The sequence below is a fragment of the Pyxicephalus adspersus genome, chromosome 10, assembly GCF_032062135.1.
Source record: "Pyxicephalus adspersus chromosome 10, UCB_Pads_2.0, whole genome shotgun sequence".
Taxonomy (NCBI): Eukaryota; Metazoa; Chordata; class Amphibia; order Anura; family Pyxicephalidae; genus Pyxicephalus; species Pyxicephalus adspersus.
This window is the reverse complement of record NC_092867.1, coordinates 11,011,390-11,031,933: the sequence shown is the minus strand read 5'-3', so window position 1 is coordinate 11,031,933 and position 20,544 is coordinate 11,011,390. Positions and strand designations below refer to the sequence as shown.

Here is a 20,544-nt window from a genome sequence, read left to right as displayed (position 1 = left end):
AAAGCGTGCCGCGTCTCCGATTTAACAGAACGCCACCATAAATAAGGGTTGGAATTTATTCTCACGTTAAAACACACTTGGGATTTTTTTTACAAAGGCAATTTTTCTAAATACATCATATCATAGCAACCAATCAGCTCGGGCTAAACTAAATTCTCCAAAATAAAACCCACAACAGTGCAGAAAGATGGGCATATGGAATGGAATACCCAAAGAATGAGAGGTGTTAGTGTGTGGACACTGTGGTTGCTTCCACAAATTCTCTCATGAGTGGTTTTGTTAAAAACCAGCTCATATCCTCTTCCATATAGCTGGGAGCTTTATGACTTTTTTTGTTCAGTGTCAACAAACATTGGTTACCGCATTTTGGAGTTTTGGTATACGCCAACTCACTGAACAATAACTCTTACTGCTTTGAATACAAAAACAATTTTTAACAATGATGTTTTTAATGGTAGATTGCTAAAATATTAAAATAACTATTTTTTTTTTTAAATCAGGGCTAACTTTACATTTTCTGCTCTGCTAGAACAAAGGCCTTCTGCTGCCCTATCCTCATACCCCAATAAACTAACCCCATTCCCTGAAATGCATACGTAAAATTTATAGATAGATAAAAATTATTTTGCAGATAGCGGAGAAGCTTAACCACACAACAGATTCAGACTACTGACCCCCTGCATTTGCTATGCTATACTGTAAGTTACAAACTTTTGACTGAAGGTAGACGCAGATAAGGTGTTCGCTCTTTGATGTTTATAGTGTAGCACAGTAAAAAAAAAAAAGCATTAAAGCATAAAAAAAAAGTTTACACAGATTGAGTTCAGATTTTATTTAACCGTGCATCTTTTGAACCTAGGTGCAATAGGTGCAATTTGTTCACACTCGCTAATCGGCATGTCAATCTAGCTACCTGCAAATAGTGGAGGGGTGGAAAAGCAGGAGTTGAGGATTAGGGCATAGAAGGGAGGTGTGGTTACTGCTTAAAACTAAAGCGGAACTAACCCCCCCCCCCCCCAAAAAAAAACACTTACCTTTAATACTGCAGATCTGTTTGGGTCCCGCGTCGTCCCGGTATCGGTCTTTGGTCCAGCGCAAAGGAAGCGTGGGCACCAACATCTTCTCTCTTTCTCCAGTTTCTGCTTCCTGTTCACCAGATCTTGCACTGTGCAGGCGCGAGGTCAGGTGCCTAAAATGGGGGGGGGGGGGGGGGGGGGGAAGATTGCCGATCACATTGTGCATGCGCAAGATCAGCAATTTTTTTTTTCTTCCATTAAATAAAGGGCTTCTTTTGTGCATGCCCGACATTAGGGCATGCACAGAAGGAGTAGCCAAGAGCCTTCCGGGGTGCTTTACATAGGTATCCCGGGAAGTTTTGCACTCCATCCTGTCGATCTCCACAGCGATCAAAACAGAAAGGGGAGGTGCTGCACCTTTTTTTTTTTTTTTATAAAGAAAATAAAGTAAAAATTTTGAGTTTCAGTCCGCCTTAAGTCACAATATGGATTCAAAAGCTTACTATAAATAATTACAAAATATTGTGCATCAATTTCTTCCCACCCATTACTTTTTTAAGTCACTCTGCTAGAAAATGTATGGAGAGAATATTCTTAACAAATTTCTTGTTTACATGTGCTGAATGAAAACTTCTTATTTGTTCACAGTACTGCTGTATAGGGAAAAAGGGACAAAACCAAAATCACACTTAGATAGTCATAATAAAAAAAAGTGTTGCATCAAATGAGAGTCCTATATCTGTTTGGAGCTTAGCTTTAACAGACTAAGAGGTCAGCAATGATGACTTCAATGGTAAATTTCTTGGGTGGAGGAGTTTATATTTTACCCATGTAGCCTTTGCTTACAAAGTTTAAGGGGATTTGTAAACTTTTACAGGTAAAAGTTAGAAAGAAACCCTTTAGTATTAGGTATAAAAACTGTTAATACAGCCACCTGACTACCTGCTCCGTTTTTTTTTCCCCAAACCCAAATATATATAATAGAAAATGTAAAAGCTCTAAAGGCTACATCCGACAGAACAAGAGCACAATCGATATGCAATTATGATAAATGTCCCCATTATTTTAGCAGAATGTGGAAAACAATTATGTCCTCCCGAAAAGCCTTGCTCATCTCCAGCCAGTGAAGGCGTGATAAGTAGCATGTGCATATGCAGCGCGAAGATTGTGGTACTTAATGCAGTTTGACAGACTCAGCAGCTGTTAAAAACAGAATTCTGGAGAACAGAAGACTTTACAATCTAATTGCTTCCTCTCACCTCTGGCTTCCTGTAGCTTCTTGCGCTCTGCCTCCCTTTCAGCTGGGCTCTGGGTACTCCGCACTCCCAAGGCACTAATCACCAGTCTCCTTGCAAGAACCGCAGACGTTTCTGGACGGTCTTTAGCAGGCTGCAGAAAGTCTAAGTCACACAAGAACAAAAGAATCATAAAAGTGCAGGACTACGTACAATAATGACATTGAAGATATGCATTTTTTTCCTGGGAAAGCGTGAATTTTTGCCTCTCAAGTCTATACACTACTCCCTAGCAGCAGACCGAAACACAGCGTTGGAATCCTCCTCCTTGACCAATAATACAAAAAAAAAAAAAAAAAACATCTAACACCATACAATTATTGTAACACTTGAGATAATTGCAATAGAAATGTGCTACTTAATGAAAAACTTGTTTCGTTAAGAAATGATAATTATAAATCCCATAATGACTGAATGATAATTAGGTCATGCTGAGAGCCAGGAAGAATAAAGATGGTCAGAACAATGGAAACATCAGAATTGTGGGAGGAAAGAAAAGGCCAATGCTATTTAACCTTTAACAAATTTTTTAAATGCGCAAGGTCATTTAAGGTCTTTAAAGCAAAAAAATTCAGTTTCAGCAGCTGCCCTGTCAAGAAGTAAGTGGAATCACTGTTTAAACACTTTTAATAAACTAATAGTGTATTAAGGATAACGCTGAGCTAATCAAAAAACCTTGTTAAACTTGTACAATCTGCAAAAGTACATATATTAACTTTAGTAACTTTACTGTGCTGCTCCAAGGGGCAGAAATATATCAAGACCCACAGTGGGTATGTAATAATTACATGGTTTGTTCTAAACTCTGGCAACTAACTCTGATAGTGTCAACAATGCTTTTAAATAGTTTCTCATGGCAGCTTTAAACAGTTATTCAGAGAAAAGCTTTAAGCAGGACTACAGGGAAGATCATAGAATTGAAGATGAAGGTATTTGACTCAGTGGGCAGTACTCAGGGAGGGAGCAACCTATTGAGGTAATACTGTACAATGGTATATTTGGGCTGAACAGTGGCTCAGTGGTTAGCACTTTGGTGTTTGCAGCGCTGAGTCCCAGGTTCGAGTCTTGGCCTGGACACTATCTACATGGAGTTTGCAGGTTCTCCCTGTGTTTGTGTGGGTTTCCTCCGGGTACTTCGGTTTCCTCCCACATTCCAAAAAAATGCAGTTAAGTTAATTGGCTTCCCCCAAAAATTGACCTTAGACTGTATTAGACATATGACTATGGTAGGGACATTAAATTGTGAGCGCCTTTGAGGGACAGCTAGTGACATGACTGTGTAATAAGTCGGCACTAAATAAATACTGTGTAATAACAACAACAATATTACCAACACAATGTGTTTTACCCCAACAATGGATTTCTCTGATTGGCTCCCTTTTGGTCTGGCATTAAACCACTGTATAAATCAAATTGACAAATACCTGGGCGGTCATGCGTCAGTAACAGAACTCCCCATCTTTATCTTGGGAGTACAGAATGATTAGGCCTTAATGTTGCCGACATGGGAAAGTAAGGGGTTTGGAAAGAGATAAACTAGATAAGGCCGATACCCATTCACCCCAAACAGTGCTGTCAGCCTACAATGGGACTTTGAAACTATATACATTTCTGACAGATTAACAGACTTTTTTCTGTACTTTCAATGTCTTTAAATGTACAAAACCTGAATGTATTGAAGAAATGCACTTTTTTCCACAGCAAAATAATAGAAATGGGCTGAATGGAGGGGATGGAGAGGTTGGTAACATAACTTTTAAAAACATCACAGCACTCTGCCTCTGTTCTTTTCTTAATGGCAAAGCACTCTAGGTAATGATCATATGTCTACGATTGAAAGATCTGAAACCTAATGAAAAAAGGGGGAAGACCTGGTACTGTTGGGTAACTCAGTCAAGAGGAAATAAACCATAGTTGAAAAATCAGAATTGGGTTTTTGCATTACTTTGTGCTTTGTACTGAATCCACAAAACCTTTAGTTCCTGGACCAATTTTAACAATTGTTCTAATTTACCAAAGAGAAAAGGGTTTATACTGTGACATTTTATTGTGTTCATGTAAAACCATTTTTGAAAATGCAAATACTCTGCTTTTCACGGTATGCCAAAGACAGCCTGAAGATACCAAGGCTTGTTAAGAAAATTATATTTTGCGTTCCCCAAGTGAAGGACACCGTCAGGTCAAGATCACTGTTCCATGGAAAGAGCTTTGAGTTTGAAAGTGAAAAGATGAAGAAAGTTCACAAATGCTAAGCCACTGGAGAATTTCTGTTATGTCCTCCATGTAATATTTCCCTTAACTTAAAATGCTGCTAAAAGCCAGTTAGTTTAATATCTATATAGGACCACTAACAAAACACCTGCAATGGAATTGTTAGCAATTCATTATCAATTGAGTAAATGACATAACATTTTTTAAAAAGAAACTCTCTTGGCATTATTTTGGCACTGCTGCATGTACTGTATGTCCTTTTTTTTTTTAAAAGGACCCCAAAGTACATGGGCAGTGCAGCTCATTTGCAATTTAGACCACAGAGATATTAAAAAACAAAAGTTACATGCCTGCATTGTGTGTGTGTGTGTGTGTGTGTGTGTGTGTGTGTGTGTGTGTGTGTGTGTGTGTGTGTGTAGTGCAGCATATTCAAAATGAAAAGGCTGCTTTAAGCTAATGAGAATATACACGAATAGTGTTAATTTACTGACATTACAACCTGGTGTGAAAAGCCCCTAAACATTAAGATAAACTGTCTGTGTTTATTGAAAATACGGTTTTAATTTAAGGATACTCCTACAGAAAGGGGTACTGACAGGAGGTATTTGGATCTGGGCAGAAGTCAATTCTCTGATATAGGTCAATTATGTTGTCTGGTTGCTCACTTTCCTTCAACCTTCAATGTCACTAGGTGACGGTCTGCATCATCTAACCATGCATATTTCATCCCATATTTCCATATACACACAGCTAGGACCTTAACATCCATGCCTCATAACCCTCAATTCAATCTCTACTCTTTGTTGCCAAAAAAAGCCAACTTTTCTCCTCTTTCATGGTTGACCATCTAATTACTCTACACCTTAGGATATCTGCTCTTAGACAAGACAGAAGGGTATCCCTAGATGAAATACAGAAGACCTAGAGATCAACTCTATTTCTCTGCATGCATTTATGAACATTTTGGATTCTTCAGTTTCACCAGCAATCCAGGGTTCTGAAAAGGTCTCAAAGGCTACAAAAACAGCAATAAAAACTCTGACATAGGTCCAGATTCTTGCTTATTGTCAAAGACTTAGGAAAAATAAATCAATTAAACTTTTATTAAGTGTTACACATGATAAGGAAAATAATCAGTGCGTTGTAAAAAAATATGTGCAGAAAACTGGGGTATTTCTCCGATATTATCCCCCCTCCTATTGTGTGTTACGTTCCCCACCTCCTAGATTGTAAGCTCTTCGGGGCAGGGTCCTCTCCTCCTGTGTCACTGTCTGTGTCTTTCATTTGCAACCTCTATTTAATGTACAGCGTTGCCTAATATGTTGGCGCTACATAAATCCTGTTTATTAATATTTCAAACTTAAAATATGCCAAAAAACTTCACCAGCAATATCAATTAGATATCACATGCAAGAATACTCACCAGGGCCAGAGACAGAGGAAGCTGATTCTACATGCATTAGGCAGTCTCATTGATCAACAAGAGGTTTAGTCCGGGGATAGAGAAGTTGCACCATTGAGAAGTTGAAATTACAATGTGGGTTCATCTAATATTTTTGGTTCTACTGATCATCTGGGAATTTTTTTTTTTTTTTTTTTTTTTAAACCAGATTTCTGTGTTTTATTTAAAGTGTATTATAAACTTTATTAAATATTGGGCATATTTCAGTGAGTTATGCCTAAGAAATTTAAGCCTACAATGTAAAATAAATTTCCATCCAAAAAATTGTAACGCTTTTTGTATAGAAATACTGACATAATTAGAACGCTAGGGGGGTTAAAGTATTTAAGGAACATCTGGATTGGAAAGAAACTGCCCATTAGGTTTATGAAGTATTAAAAGATCGCATGCGTGAGGGCAGTTTCTAAAAATAAGTAGTACAATGAACAATTTACATAAAGGCTCGTTACACTTGAAGGAAATCTGTCATGACAGCAACATGTAGGTTGCTAAAGCTGAGCTCCCTCTGAAATTGAAAGCTGTGTCTATGGCTTAGTTCAAAATTAAAACCAGCAAGGCTTAAACTCCTAGAAATAACACAGGAAGTGAGCACTGACATAGGAACAGCAGGTCTTACCAAACAGATGACGAAAGAGGTAACAAAATGATAAAGGCAAATTTGGCAACCTAAATTAATTTATGTGTGTTTAGAAGGCTTTTCCTTAATAAACCGTTTTATAAATACTCAACTCATTACTATTTGCTGACCAATGGAATACACTAAAATTTTACATGTCTGATTTTTTAAAAAAATTTTTAACAGGTTGCCTTTGATAAAATATATAGGAGGTTTTGCACATAGTGAGTTGCAATACCATCTGCAGGCTGGTAAGGTTTGTTTGTATTGATCTTGAAGTTTTAACCATAATTGGCTAACAAAGGAGAAGATAACTAGGAACCATGCTTAATGGTTGAGTTGTTGGTTTTAGAGCTCTGAACTATACACGAGCACCAGACCCCCACCCTGTTGCTGTGCCTGCTGTACTATTTTTTTGCCACTAGATGCCCTCATTCCTCTGGGTTAAAATGATGGCCAACAACTATTGGGGGAAACAAATTGGTTTGGGGGACAACACTGGAGGGAAAAGAAGTAGATCAGCCAGAGAATTGGTTTTGTTGTAAACCCCTTTTGAGTCTTCCTCTTAATAAAAACGCTCATCACATATATGATTATGTAAAAATTTGGTCCCGGGTGCAAGGTGTCAAACCCTCTGCCAAAGCCTTGAACAAACTTTTAATCCTGGATTATGAAACCTAACTGCATTGGCTTTAGGAACCGACTCAACCGTGACTGCACAGTAACACCATAGCAACAAAATCTGAAAACAAAGCAATGCACGTTCTTCCAGATGTTTAATAACATTTTCATCTTACCAGCACAGGACCGGGCTTTGGCTCTAGATGCTCTGGTTGCCTGTGATAGTGGACGCACTTTCAACAAAGGATTCCGAAATGACAACGCATCACGGGCTGTGGGACAGAATGAAATTCATTAATGTTCTCTCTCATTTCTTTGTGCAATAAATAAATAGAACGAAAAGCAAAGGAATGCAATAATCAGGATATATTTCAGTATACTGCAACTGTACCAAAATCTTGTGTAGGAACCTTGAGATTTAAATATCTACCCTTTCTGGTGTTACTTTTATGGAAGAGCAAATCTGGAGGGGAGAGCTGTTCTTTGTTCCAGATACAAACAGGCCATAAAAATAATAGGAAAGAGCTATCTGCTGCTGTTCTGCATGTTCAGGAGCAAACACACAGCAAGTGCTGCAAGCATCAATTCAAACACATGACAGGGTAACATATATCCTTTCTCTGTGTCCTAGCTTAGGACGATTCTTTCTTATTTGGAATACCCTTCCCTATTTTTTTTTATAGTATTCCTTACGCTACTTACAAGATCCAACACATATCTTCTGAGGTATTATTCTAATATTATACTTGATTTATAATATCATATTATATATATATAATATACATAATATCATTACTTTAAACTATAAAACAAAACCCTTACCGGTATTATTTTCTCATTGCTCTATCATAGGTTGAAGATATATAAAAAATAATTTTTTTTAAATATATTTCTACCAGTTCTAGTAGATGGATACCTCCATCTACTAGAACTGGATTAGTTAATAATTATTACATCATTAAGATAACCATACCAGTAAGAACTATATTTCCTAAATATTTTCTTTATCTTTATTCCAATACATTAACATGTTTAATTACACTTGCGATTATTTTTCATATGAAATTGTAGAATCTCCAATTGAGTCATTTCCCCCTTTTTGTGACTTGTTCTGGGTTGAATGTACTCTTCCAACTTCTTCTCGTGAGGTCAATATACCAAGTAAATCAAGACTATTTACATGAATCAGGTTATTTCAAAATTGTCAAAATTGTAAGAATACTGTGGAAATTCTATACTATACTATCCTTAATGTAATTTCTTGGGTCTCTGCAATTCCCTGAGGAAGCCCGTTTAGGGCGAAACGCATCGGGAGAGACCATAAGTACAGTACTGACCCACATCTTGGACTCTTCAGTGAGAGTATTTTATAAAGTCATGGTTAAACATTGCCATGGCCTCTTTTACCAATTATGTTTCTATGTATATGTTTTAGTAACTGAAATAATAGGTTTTATGTCATGCTAGACCTATTTTCTGCCATATCTTTCCACTTTTTCTCCTATGTACTATTGGCTTGGCAACTACTCTAGTGGTATTTTCCACCCTTATCACTGTGGGATTGGCTTCCCCTCCTTCTGAACTATATCATATATACATTTTTTTCTTATTTAAAAGAAACTGTGTTCCAAATCCACAAAGGTTGACAAGTCACATACAAGTATATAACACTCTTTTGCACAAGCAGGGAAGACTCGATCTGTCAGATGTAAACAAACAGCAGGACCATGGCCCTTTGGTTCTTAGTAAGCAAGCCCCAGATTACAAAACAAAGTTAAGAGAAACAAAATGAGTAATATGTGAACATTTCACCAGGAAAAATGTTGGGGCAAGGATCTATGTATCTTTGTTCATCAAAAGCCATGTAATTCAAGACGGTGCCAAAACAATCAACATATACCTAATCCGAGACTCTTGCAAGATTTAGCAAATTATTAACCTAAAGAAGACTTAACACTGTACATTGTCTGCCACCTTATAATAATACATTTGCACAAATGTCAAAATTCAAAATATTGTTCAAGCCCAAGAAAAGGTTTGGAACATACTAAACACATCAAAGTCCTACCTCTGATACCGATGCTCTTTTTTCAACCAAAGACTTTTTTTGGACTTTATGATGTAACCTTTGCGACATTAGTTTGTTTCTACCTGTTTCATTAATGTTATTACCCTGTTAAACCCTAAAAATTTTGAAACAAACAAAAATACACACCAAAGTCCCGCAGTTTGGACAAATTCGTTTTAGCTAATTAAAAAGCTAAAAGAAATCTTAGCATTTATGTAATTATTAAAAAAGAAAAATAGTCAGCTATACCTGCGATGGGGCTGGCAAATATCCCAAGGGCATGTGTGTCATCAACCCATTTTACGTCAAATCCTTTCTTCCTGATTAAAAAACAAAAAAGTGATGTGAAGTTGAATTTTACAATTATTACTGAAAATAACTACTTGGGAAGCACAATAAGTTTAACACTTATCTGGAGAATAAAAATAATGACTACAACTTGAATCCGATGTGTGTTGCCTCTGTGAGTAACATAACAGAATTGTCTTCTCATTTAGTAGTAGCACTTACCACCTGTCAAATTACACTGTTCACTCTAGAACACATCAATCTTTCTAGGCGTTTACTACTATTACTACTATTGTTTACTATTCCTTCTGCAGACATTATTGGTATGACGTTGCCCCATGTACATGTATGTACACTGTATTCGAATGTATCAGGTTCACAGTAAAATCAAATACAACTAAAGGTAAACTATAAAACTAGTCACGTGTAAGTGAATGTAAACGCTTAATGTACCGTATTTTTCGCCCTATAAGACGCTCCGGAATATAAGACGCACCCAATTTTAAAGGAGGAAAATCTAGAAAAAAAAAAGATTCTGAAAGATTATTCCCCTTCTGATCACTCATGTGCCATTCATACCGGTATTCCCCTTCTAATCACTCTTGTGCCATTCAAATTCCCTTTCTGATCACTCTATGCCTTTCAAATTCCCTTTCTGATCACTCTGTGTCATTCAAAATTCCTTTCTGATCACTCTGTGCTTTTTTTCCACTGTACGGCAGTTAGGACAGGGAACAGCAGGTGGCGCTGTGCCGGCTTCTTTCGCTCTGCTTTACAGACAGGAGAAGACACGTGCTGCTGCCAGAGAGAAGAGGAGACAGACGCTGCTGCAGCCAGAGACACACGCAGGATCGGGAATCGGGTGAGTATATTATTTTAGTTATTTTATCACACCTTTGTAGTATAGGACGTACTAACTTTTCCCCCCAGTTTTGGGGAAGAAAAAGTGCGTCTTATAGTCCGAAAAATACGGTATTTACTTTTAGTATGTTCGGTATAAGGACCCACCATACAGTTTTCTAAAGCACATTGAATGCAAATACTTAGAAAAATTCTTACTTAGAGGTTCTGCAATTAACATCCCTTTCTGTTGCAAGCAGACAATCGTAAGCTATTGCCTTGCACAGTAGCAGCATAACCAGCCATCCATCCAAGCTGTTTTAGTTAGTCACTGAGCTGCAATCTAAAAGGCAACCCAAACAGCCAATTGGCGTAGTCAACACAGCATGCAACAGAAGTGGTGTTGCTGCCAGGAACTGTGGATAAAAAATTTTGCAACAGATTTACTGAAAAGCTTTCTTAGGAAAACTGTATAAGGTGAGGTATGATGCAAATTTATTATTACATAGTATTTATATAGCACCGACATATTACACAACGCTTTATAAAGTCTGTCGTCATGTCACTGTCTCCCAAAGTGGCTCACATTCTAATGATGTCTCTACCATAGACAAATCTCTTAATACAGTCTAAAGTATTTTTTTGGGAGAAGGGAAGCAGTTACTTAACTGAATGTTTTTGGAATGTGGGAGGAAACTGGGAGTAACTGGAGGAAACGCATATTCGATTAAATAGATTTTTTTTTTTTTTAACTACACACTGTGCAATGAGTGTGTAAAGGGTCAAATGAAAATGTTTTAGGTTTATTACAAATAATAAAGTAAACAAATAGAAAGAATGGTAGGTAGTAGGAGGCAAGGAAATGCATGTAGGAGAAGTTGGTTACTTTTAATGTCCAACATACTTCACTTAATGGAAGTGAAGAGCAGGGTTACATTACATTACAGGATGTGCTGTCATTATGGGGTACTTAATATAGACCGGACAAATATATATGCTGCAAATCCTAACCAAAGGAAATTGTACAAAATGCTACACACATGCAAAGAGCAATGCTGAAAGTGCTTTTACTTGTAACTTATTATTTCACTGGTTTCCTTGCAGTAATAACTGAACTCTTGTTGCCAGAGGTTTCAGCACAGCGCCTCACTTCTTTTAGCACTATTAAATTAGCCCAATAATATGTAAATAAGCCATTTTAAAATCATATCCATTTGGCAGAGTCACTTGATATTCTTCTGTGCTGCATAATTAATGAGGAAAAAAATAGTACAGCATTAGGAAACAAGACTTACTGGTAAGAAGCAAATGCACGGAGTAAATCCTCAGTCTTAAACTCAGCAGGGAAGTCATAGATCTCAATGACATGTGACAGTTCTAGATCATCCATGTCTGGTTCTGTAGGCTCATAGTGATAATAGTTAAACTGAGTCTCCTCTCTGCTCTGCTGGTTGTTTCCTCTCACTGTCAGCTAAGAGAAGAAAGTAAAATAGTAATGACATTTTCAAAATGTAGGCTATTAACATGAACTAATTAAACTAGGTTACACAGGATTACAAAATATGTTGCCAGGAAACGCACAAAGAAAAACATGCATTTTTTTTCATTATCAAAATAATGAGAGTGAAAAATCAAGTATGCAAATAAATGTGACTTGTTTGTAAATTTGTGGAGGACAGGTCAGGGTTCCAACTGGAAGTTGACGTTGGAATATTTAGCAACTTTGGTGCTCAATCTCCAGGAAGTCCCACAAAGCACGCAAATAATGCTTACCTGTAAGGTTTTACATTACAGGTAGTCCCCGGGTTACATACGAGGTACGGTCTGTAGGTTTGTTCTTAAGTTAAATTTGTAAGTCAGAACAGGTACATTATTTTAATACATGCAATTAGGACAGATGTGTGTCTCAACACATTATTAGACAGCATGGTGTCAGTTACTGTATAAAATCCCCACTCTTAAGTTAATCACAAAAAAAAAACCTAGAGCCTAGACATTCATTAAATTCTGGAGAAAGCTGTGCTTTGATATGCAAAAAGAAACAACTGCAGAGTTTTTCTTGGTCATTAGGAGTTACAAGAGGCTGCAGAAAGAGCTCACCCCCTAATAAGTCTTTAAGATCACCTACAACCTCAGCTGTGTTTAGCAAAAGACTTCCTCTGCAAGTCATGCAAACTGCCCTCCTCCCCCGTCAAGCCTCCATCTTGCACAGAATGAGCAGGGAATCCCGGTTCGTATCTAGGCGACATCTGTAAATCTGATGCCCCTAACCCGGGGACTACCTGTACACAGGTAGTCCCTGGGTTACATATGAGATAGGGACTGTAGGTTTGTTCTTAAGTTGAATTTGTATGCAAGTCAGAACAGGTACATTATTTTAATAAATGCAATTAGGAGATATGTCTGTCTCAACATATTAGGCAGTGTGGTGTCAGTTACTGTATAAAATCCTCACTGTGAGCTAATCACAAACGAACCAAAAAAAAATTTTTTTTCAGGGCCCAGACATTCATTAACTTCTGGAGCAATCTGTGCTTTGATATGCAAAAAGAAACAACAGCAAAGTTTGTCTTGGTCATTAAAGAGTAACCCCCCCCCCCCCTTAGATCACCTATAACCTCAGCTGTGTTAACCAAAAGTCATGCAAGCCGCCCCCTCCTCCCATCCAGCCTCTTTTCTGCACAGGAGAAAGCAGGGAAGCCCCGTTCCTATCTAGGAGGAATCCGTATGTCGGATGGCCTTAACTCAAGACTACCTGTACCTACCTTTGGTATGCCATTCATTCAGGGAACCCGCCAACAGGCTATTACTTAACATAACTTTAACTTGTTTTTGATTCTGGCATACATGATTTCCCATTTTCTTTAACACGACCATGCCAGCTACCCGTTAAATTTAACAGTAAACTTAAATTTAAGTTCATCTAATATATCTATATATATAGCATTACCTCTTCCAAAAGTTCAGGATCAACACAGTCCCCATCATCATTAAAAAGGGAGTCCCAGCTTTCCTCCTCCTCATTAGCTGCAACTGAAGAAGCCTCATTCTCTGAAGCTTCCTTAGCCACCACACATCGACTTTCTACAGTGTTTTTCAGAGAGGTTTTACTGTATGGTTCAAAAACAGTTTCAGTTGAAGTGTTTTCTTTCAGAACACCTGAACATTTAAAGTGTTCCCTCCAGTTTGTACAACTTCCATCAGCCTTTGACTCCACATTCTGCAATGTGGAGTCCCCAGCTTCCTCAGTGGCTTCACTAACAGATGGCACATGCTCCTCAAAGGTCACTTGCTCGATAAGCGAATCAGACAATGCTGCAACAGAAGTAATACCTGGTTTTAGGGTCTGTGCAGGGAAAACCTGCTCTGCTGCCAGTGGCAATTGCTTAGTTCTTGAAGGTACTTTCCCCATAATTGCTACAGTAGGGAGTTGCCCAGAATTGGCCACAGAATGCTCTGGTTGTACAATGACTACAGCCGGTGGAGATTCTGTCATTTGTTTCTCAAATACAGAATTGTCATATATTTTTCTGCTGCTTTCAGTTATGTGTTCTCTGCCATTCTGCTGTATATCTGAATGGGAAAAATAACTATGACTACCGTCTCTCTCAACCCCATTCTTTCTAGCATTTCCAGCTGGATTCTCTGTGTTCATGTGGGTTGTACTACATTTTCCAGACAATTCAGAAGTATGCATGCTATCTGATCCTCCTCTGCTGGTTTCAGACAAGCACGCATCTAAATTGGTGATGTGTTCATCTGTGGCTGTGATGCTGGGCTCAATAGCACACACAATGGCACTGTTATCCTTCTCTGCAAGCTCTGAGACATTCTTTGTTATTACAAGAGTGGAATCTAATTTTCCTCCCACAGTACTTTCTGGCATTTCATAAAGGACAACATTAGCTGTGTTATCTGCATTGCTTGTGCAGACTGTAAGCTGTCCAGGCTGGTCCTTAACAATGTCACTTGTAGTAATTATTTCTGTGCTGTGGAATAAAACAGCTTTTTGTTTTTTGGTCTTGTCAATATTGTGTGTTTTAGTTTCACAGTTTTTAGGCATGCTCCTTCCTCGTAAGTCTATTGTTCCCTGCAGGCTTCCTGCTACAGGATCTATGGTGCTTGCAGGCACATCTTTATGTTTGGACTGCTTGGGATCTTCTATACTTGTATCTGGCTGAGATGCCTTATTAGATAGACCTATTCCCTGATCTTGTGATATCACCACCATCCTGTCCTGCTCCTTTGTACTTGCTGCTGACGCTTGCGTTGTAATTTCATGCTGTTCTCCTAGGTGAAGGCTGGCAGACCTGCTTTGGACATCAAACTGTTGTTCTTCCTTTGATAAGAAATCTGTGCAAACTGTGTCAGAGGAAACTATGTGAGATACAGGAAAGTGGTTTTCCACAGAGCCTGGTGACAATGTTTTCTCATTAATTACTAGATTATCAACATCCTCACACAAAGAATTATTTTCTGCACTGACTGTTTCAGTCAAAACAGGCTCCATGTCATTTTTGTGTTGAGTGCTTTTCTTTGGAACTGATGATTTAGCATTTTTGTAACTCCAGTGTTTTCTATGTTCATGGACCTTGGAAACTGAATCAGCTTTTATAGGTTTGTTTCTGTTTTGAATAGGAGATTTGGAAACAGGAGCAGGTAGGTGTTCAGAACAGTTGTCCCCTTCAGTGGGTGGCTCATCTATATTTCGTCTGGCTTTGGGAACATATAAAGCCTTGTCAGGTCTTCGAGGTCGACTGCGGCACTTGTCCATACTAAAGTATATATCCAGGAGATAGTGTACCTGAAAAAATAAAATAAATAAATAAATATGCTGTGATGCATGTGTAAAGAATTTTTAAGTAAGAACATGATAAAAGTTCATAGGGTGTGTTTTAGTCAGATAAAGCATCAATCTCAACCCCAGAAATAGCTTTAGATTGCACGAGACACCAGTGCCAGGACAGCATACTTTCACTTGCAGAACTAGGGTATCTGGTTGGAATTTCGGCCAGGACACTGTATGAAATTTGTGTATTCTCCTCAAGTTTGCATGGGTTTCCTTTAAGCACTCCATTTTTCCTCCAACTTTCAAAACACAGTAACAATGTTCTATGCTTCAAAAAACGTTTGACTGTAATTTGGAATATAAAAATAATCTGCTCTATCGATTACAAACACTGATCAGCAAAAACAATTAAAGCCATGATAGATGAAGTATATAACAATATTTATCATGTTAGAACATTATCTGCCAAGTGTAAACTAAATAAACAATTCCTGGCTAAGGTGTTGAAAGTAGGAATCAACTACAGTGGACAAGTGAGAATTAGAACTGGACCAGAGGGCAATGGAAAATTGCATGGTCAGAATGTGTTGGCTGCTCATCGGCTGCTCATCTTTCGTGCTAGATCTTAGAGGACACCATAACAGTTCACGTGAAGTTCATTCCTTGACAACCCAGAGTGGCTTTTGGCAGCATAAAAGTTAGAACACAATATTAGGCAGGTGTTTTTAATTGTTTAAGGCTATGTACGCACTTTAGATTTTGTCATTAGAAACGAGCTTTCACGATCGCTTCCAACGACAAAAGATCCAAAGATGAATGAACACGCAATGTTTATACAGCACCGTTCTGTTCTGTTCAATGGGAAGGGGGGTAAACGAGTTAGCGGCACGCCACTGCACTCTCCTCCCTTCACTTCACTTCACTTCCATTGCAGTTGTTCGTCTTTTCATCTTTCTGTTGTACACATCAGATTCTTGTAAGATACCAGCCCTGAGGCTAGTATCGGGCCAGAATCATCTAACGTGTGTACGTAGGCTTAGCGATCAGTGACACAAAATATCCAAATATTAACATGAATTGCATATCTATGTACCAGTGTCAGATGTATATTAGAAGAATAACTGAGAAAATAAATTGCGGTATTTAAAACACGTGCGGCCTTTCTTATGATTAGGGTTACTGCAGGGGAACCACTCCTGGGTTTGAAATGTCTGGTAAAAATACCTGTTTCTAATAAAGTAGATAAGTTTACATGCTGGTAAATCTACCTCACAAATCCCATCTACAAGGCAACTGATTTATAAGCATATAGTCAAATTAGGATCAGTTAATGCAAAAAAAAAAAAAAAAACAAATCACAAAAAGATGTGATAAAGTAATTGGCTAAAGAAATTTAAAGGAGATCATTATGTTGGCTTGTTACTACTTAAGGGAAAACGGGGCTGCCAGGAGAGAGAATAGACGCCAAATATAATATGCAACAAGAGGGGAGCTTTAGTGTTTAGGAATCGTTTTCAGCTGGTTTGGTTCCCGTTATTTGGCCATTTTAATATCCCACATATGCACAAAGTTTTCAAATTTAGAAACACTGTCAGCCTTTGCAGATATCATTACCAAACCACTGAAGATTTAATTTGTGCTTTGAGTTACTAGTGTAGGAAAGAAGGAATTTATTAAACCAGTTAAATTAGTAGACTGCTAATAAAACAATAATAATGCATATCCCTGAGGTAGAGAGCTATATACTGCATTATCTGCCATATCACTTCAACACGATAATTAAATCCATTTTATATTATAACAAATATCTCAGCAAGGGGTCAGATAATCTTGTAAGTTTTTAACTGCAGAGGAAATTGCAGAGATCACAACAAAAGCTTCATTTAGCAGTACAATTACGCTCTCAATAAATGAAATGATATTTAGAACAATATAGGGAAAGATCCAACATTTGGCAGTTCTTCAAAACATAGGATCATAAATGCAATGATCCATTCTCTTGAACCTAAATGACTTTTTATTTCATGGTTTTCTGCAAAGCCTTTTTTTCAATCTGCCTATACCTATGCAGTACAGTAACACTTGGCCACATCTCTCTAACAACAAAATTCTGAATTCATTTAAAAGGAGAAGAAATCCTCTTTGGAGATATCCTCTGGAGTTTAAAAAAAGACCAGATTTTACTCTGCATTAGGCTTCCTACGGCAAACATGAAGTTAGGAATAACCTTCTGAATTGCTGTTAACACCCGCATATGAGGTCAGCAAGATGTTGGTGATATTGTGTACAAATACGGAGTCAGCTTTCCTGGATGGAAAAAGTGGTCCTTTTCTGCATTCCAAGCATCATTACATGCTAATGACAATGACCATTACAGTGTTTGGCTAAGTAGGTTTAGGCAGCTAGGTCAATATTTGGAGCAGACAGTTATACAAAAAAAACAGAGTTGCCTTTTATGTGATGTCTGCCGCTGTTTGGACATCTTCCTTTTTAGTAGTATTCATCAGTGCAAAGATTGAGAAATACAGACAGCTGTATTTATATGCAAATATAACCTTTCTTTCCTGTAAAAAATTTAGTTTGTCTACATTCCTTTCTACTAGTTGAGATATTCTGTTCCCACTTTTATGTAATTAGGGAGCAAACTAATAATTGGGAAGACTTGACAGGTAAAAGAAGAAAGTCAACATTTAAGAGGTGCAGGATCAAGAATGGTTTTTAAATAAAAAGTTAGTTTTAACTTAAGCTAACTACATCTCTAGACTTTGTAAATGCTTTGACGTGCATTATTTTCTAGTGCAGGTATTCTATGTTTAAAGCTCAACCCTAAAGTGAGGACATTTGTGCTGAATAGTGCGGTTCAGTTTATGTTTTACATATACATATATATTCATACATATATACACACACACTTCAGTAATTATTATTAAACAGTATTTTTATAGCGCCAAAATATTACTCAGCGCTGTACGTTTAATAAGGGTTGCAAATGACAGACAGACACAGTGACACAGGAGGAGAGGACCCTGCCCTGAAGAGCTTACAATCTAATATTAATAATAATAATAATAATAAGAGAATAAAAAGAAATGCAACACAAAGTGCATTCACCAAGAGGAATTAAGGAATTTTGACACTTGACACTGTGCTATAGATAACATTTGTTGGTTTTACCCTTTCGTACACCATACTTGTGAATGCTAACTGCAGAAATGCTGAGGCAGCCTTGGCCATGGTGTATGATGCTGGTGAATATAGCACCTCCAGGATATATTAATCATTCAGTTTCTACTATAGTGAGTTTTCAGGCTATAGTAAAGTATCCTTGAAGGTGTAATAAAAGTATAGTTTGAACAGCCTTGGATTTTATAAGGGAGCTGCTGTTACATAGGAAAATGAAGTAAAAGTAAAATTGTTTTTTTTTTCTGCATGTAAAGTTTAAACTACACATTTGGTAACCACATTTCCCTGCTGTCAGATAAGGCGGCCACTTATTGGTGCTACTGCTGTATGCTACCATTTGAAGCAACATTTATTTCTAACCAGGTTACAGTGACATAAACCACTCTTTGGATGCTAATCAAATTGCACATTTGGAATTTCAGGTTTTAAATAGTTAAGCACTGCAGAAATATTAATATATTAGATGGACATTAGAGAACCAACGAAACATCAGGAGAAAGAGAGGGTCAAGGTAAGAAATGCCAAAAGCAGCAGGAGGTAGCAAGACTAGAGGAACAGAACTTTAGAGAGAAGAAACACAAAAATGAAAAAGAGAGGAAGAGAGAAACAAGTGTTTCAATAATTCATCTCTTTGCTGCAGCAATTTCCTTACTTCAGTGAGCGTATCCCAAGTTTACTCACCAAAGTTAGATAAAAGGTCTTTTTATCCTTAACCGATGTTTAATTACATCTTGAATGTTGGTAAGCTGAATCCACCACTAATTTCTGCTTTCTCTTGTGGACTGTGGTAGGTGATGGTATTCTGAAACAATTACCAAAGGAACTACCCAAGGATATATATGCCACATCCCAGCTTAATATATTGGAACAAAACATAGATACCTTAATGTATCGCTTAGGGATATTTGAAGGCATGCATCTTTTTGTATTTTATACTTTGTATTTTCATTCTTTGAAGATGTATGCCTTAAACATCTCTAAGGCTGGGTCTACATGAACGGTTTTAAAAGTGCATATAAACGTTCCTACCACGTTTATATTCGTTTTTATAAGGCTTTACAAGCGTTTTAAAACTTAACTTTAAAACGCTAAAAAACTTTTATAAACGCGCATGACTTGTTTTACTTGTTTGGGGAGACTAGTGCCCATTCATATCTACTGCTCTGTGATTGGCTGAGAAATAGCAAACCTGATGACAGCTCCTCTAGGGCTGCGTGAGCAATCAGGGGAGCGGAGCCGTTTGCTCTGTTCCCTGATTGGCAGGGGAAAGGGAAATCCTGATGATGCTTGAGCTGTCATCAGGGTTTCCTATTTCTCAGCCAATCACAGAGCACTAGAGATAAATGGGCACAAGTCTCCCCATTCAAGTCTAGTGCTGAATGGCTGAGAAACGTAAAACCTTGTCCTCATTTAACCCCCAGTGCCTGTGATCCCTCACTGTCAGGAGGAGTCCAATGGCTGTGCTCATATCATGATTGCAGCCATGGGAATCATCCTGTCATTGGGATAACCTGAAAAAAAAAAAAGTTTAGTTACACAAACACACTCACAATTATTAAAATAATTTAACATTAAAGCCTCATCTAATTTTCTACACATATTTTAACCCTTTCAGGGAATGAATAAGGGGTTTTATGTACCCCTGTTTGTTTTCAATAGAAGCTTTCATAAAAAGCTTTAAAACGCTTATAAAAGCCTCCATTGAGTTCAATGGGAGCGTTTTTCCACGTTTATCCTGCATTTTAATTTTTTTAAACGTTGCAAGCAACGTTTAAGATACAGTTCGTAAACGCGCCTGAAGGTAACTTCTGGTGTAGATTAGCCCATTGGAATGCATAGGGACTTCAAACATGGGCTTTAAAGACTTAGGTTAAACGCTGTGGAAACAGTCTGTGTAGACTGCAGCCATTACAAGTGAATCTCACTCTGCTTGTTTGACCTCTTGTTAATTTTACAATGCAGTTGATACAATCCGGTCAATTGTATTTTACCTGTTCTATTAGGTTACATTTTTAATGTGTGCACATAATCTAAAACAAAGAAATTAGCAGTTCCTTCCATAGTGCAGTGTTCTCCGCAGCCCCTTCCGTAGTGCAGTGTTCTCCGCAGCCCCTTCCGTAGTGCAGTGTTCTCCGCAGCCCCTTCCGTAGTGCAG

The 20,544-nt window shown here is 37.8% G+C and overlaps 1 protein-coding gene across 2 annotated transcripts in view; it reads right to left on the bottom strand.

Moving 5' to 3' along the window:
• Positions 1–20,544, bottom strand: part of R3HCC1L (R3H domain and coiled-coil containing 1 like) — a 43,651-nt gene that overhangs the window by 4,173 nt on the left and 18,934 nt on the right. Inside the window, exons 2-6 of one of the 2 annotated variants that reach the window (XM_072423124.1) lie at positions 13,368–15,221; positions 11,713–11,888; positions 9,539–9,609; positions 7,398–7,493; positions 2,276–2,416 (exon numbers count right to left, since the gene is read on the bottom strand). In XM_072423124.1, coding sequence (XP_072279225.1) covers positions 2,276–2,416; positions 7,398–7,493; positions 9,539–9,609; positions 11,713–11,888; positions 13,368–15,191 — 2,308 coding nt within the window. In that variant the 5' untranslated portion in view covers positions 15,192–15,221. Of the gene's footprint in view, positions 1–2,275; positions 2,417–7,397; positions 7,494–9,538; positions 9,610–11,712; positions 11,889–13,367; positions 15,222–20,544 lie in introns of those variants that run through there. The other variant, XR_011922331.1, reaches the window with a different exon arrangement.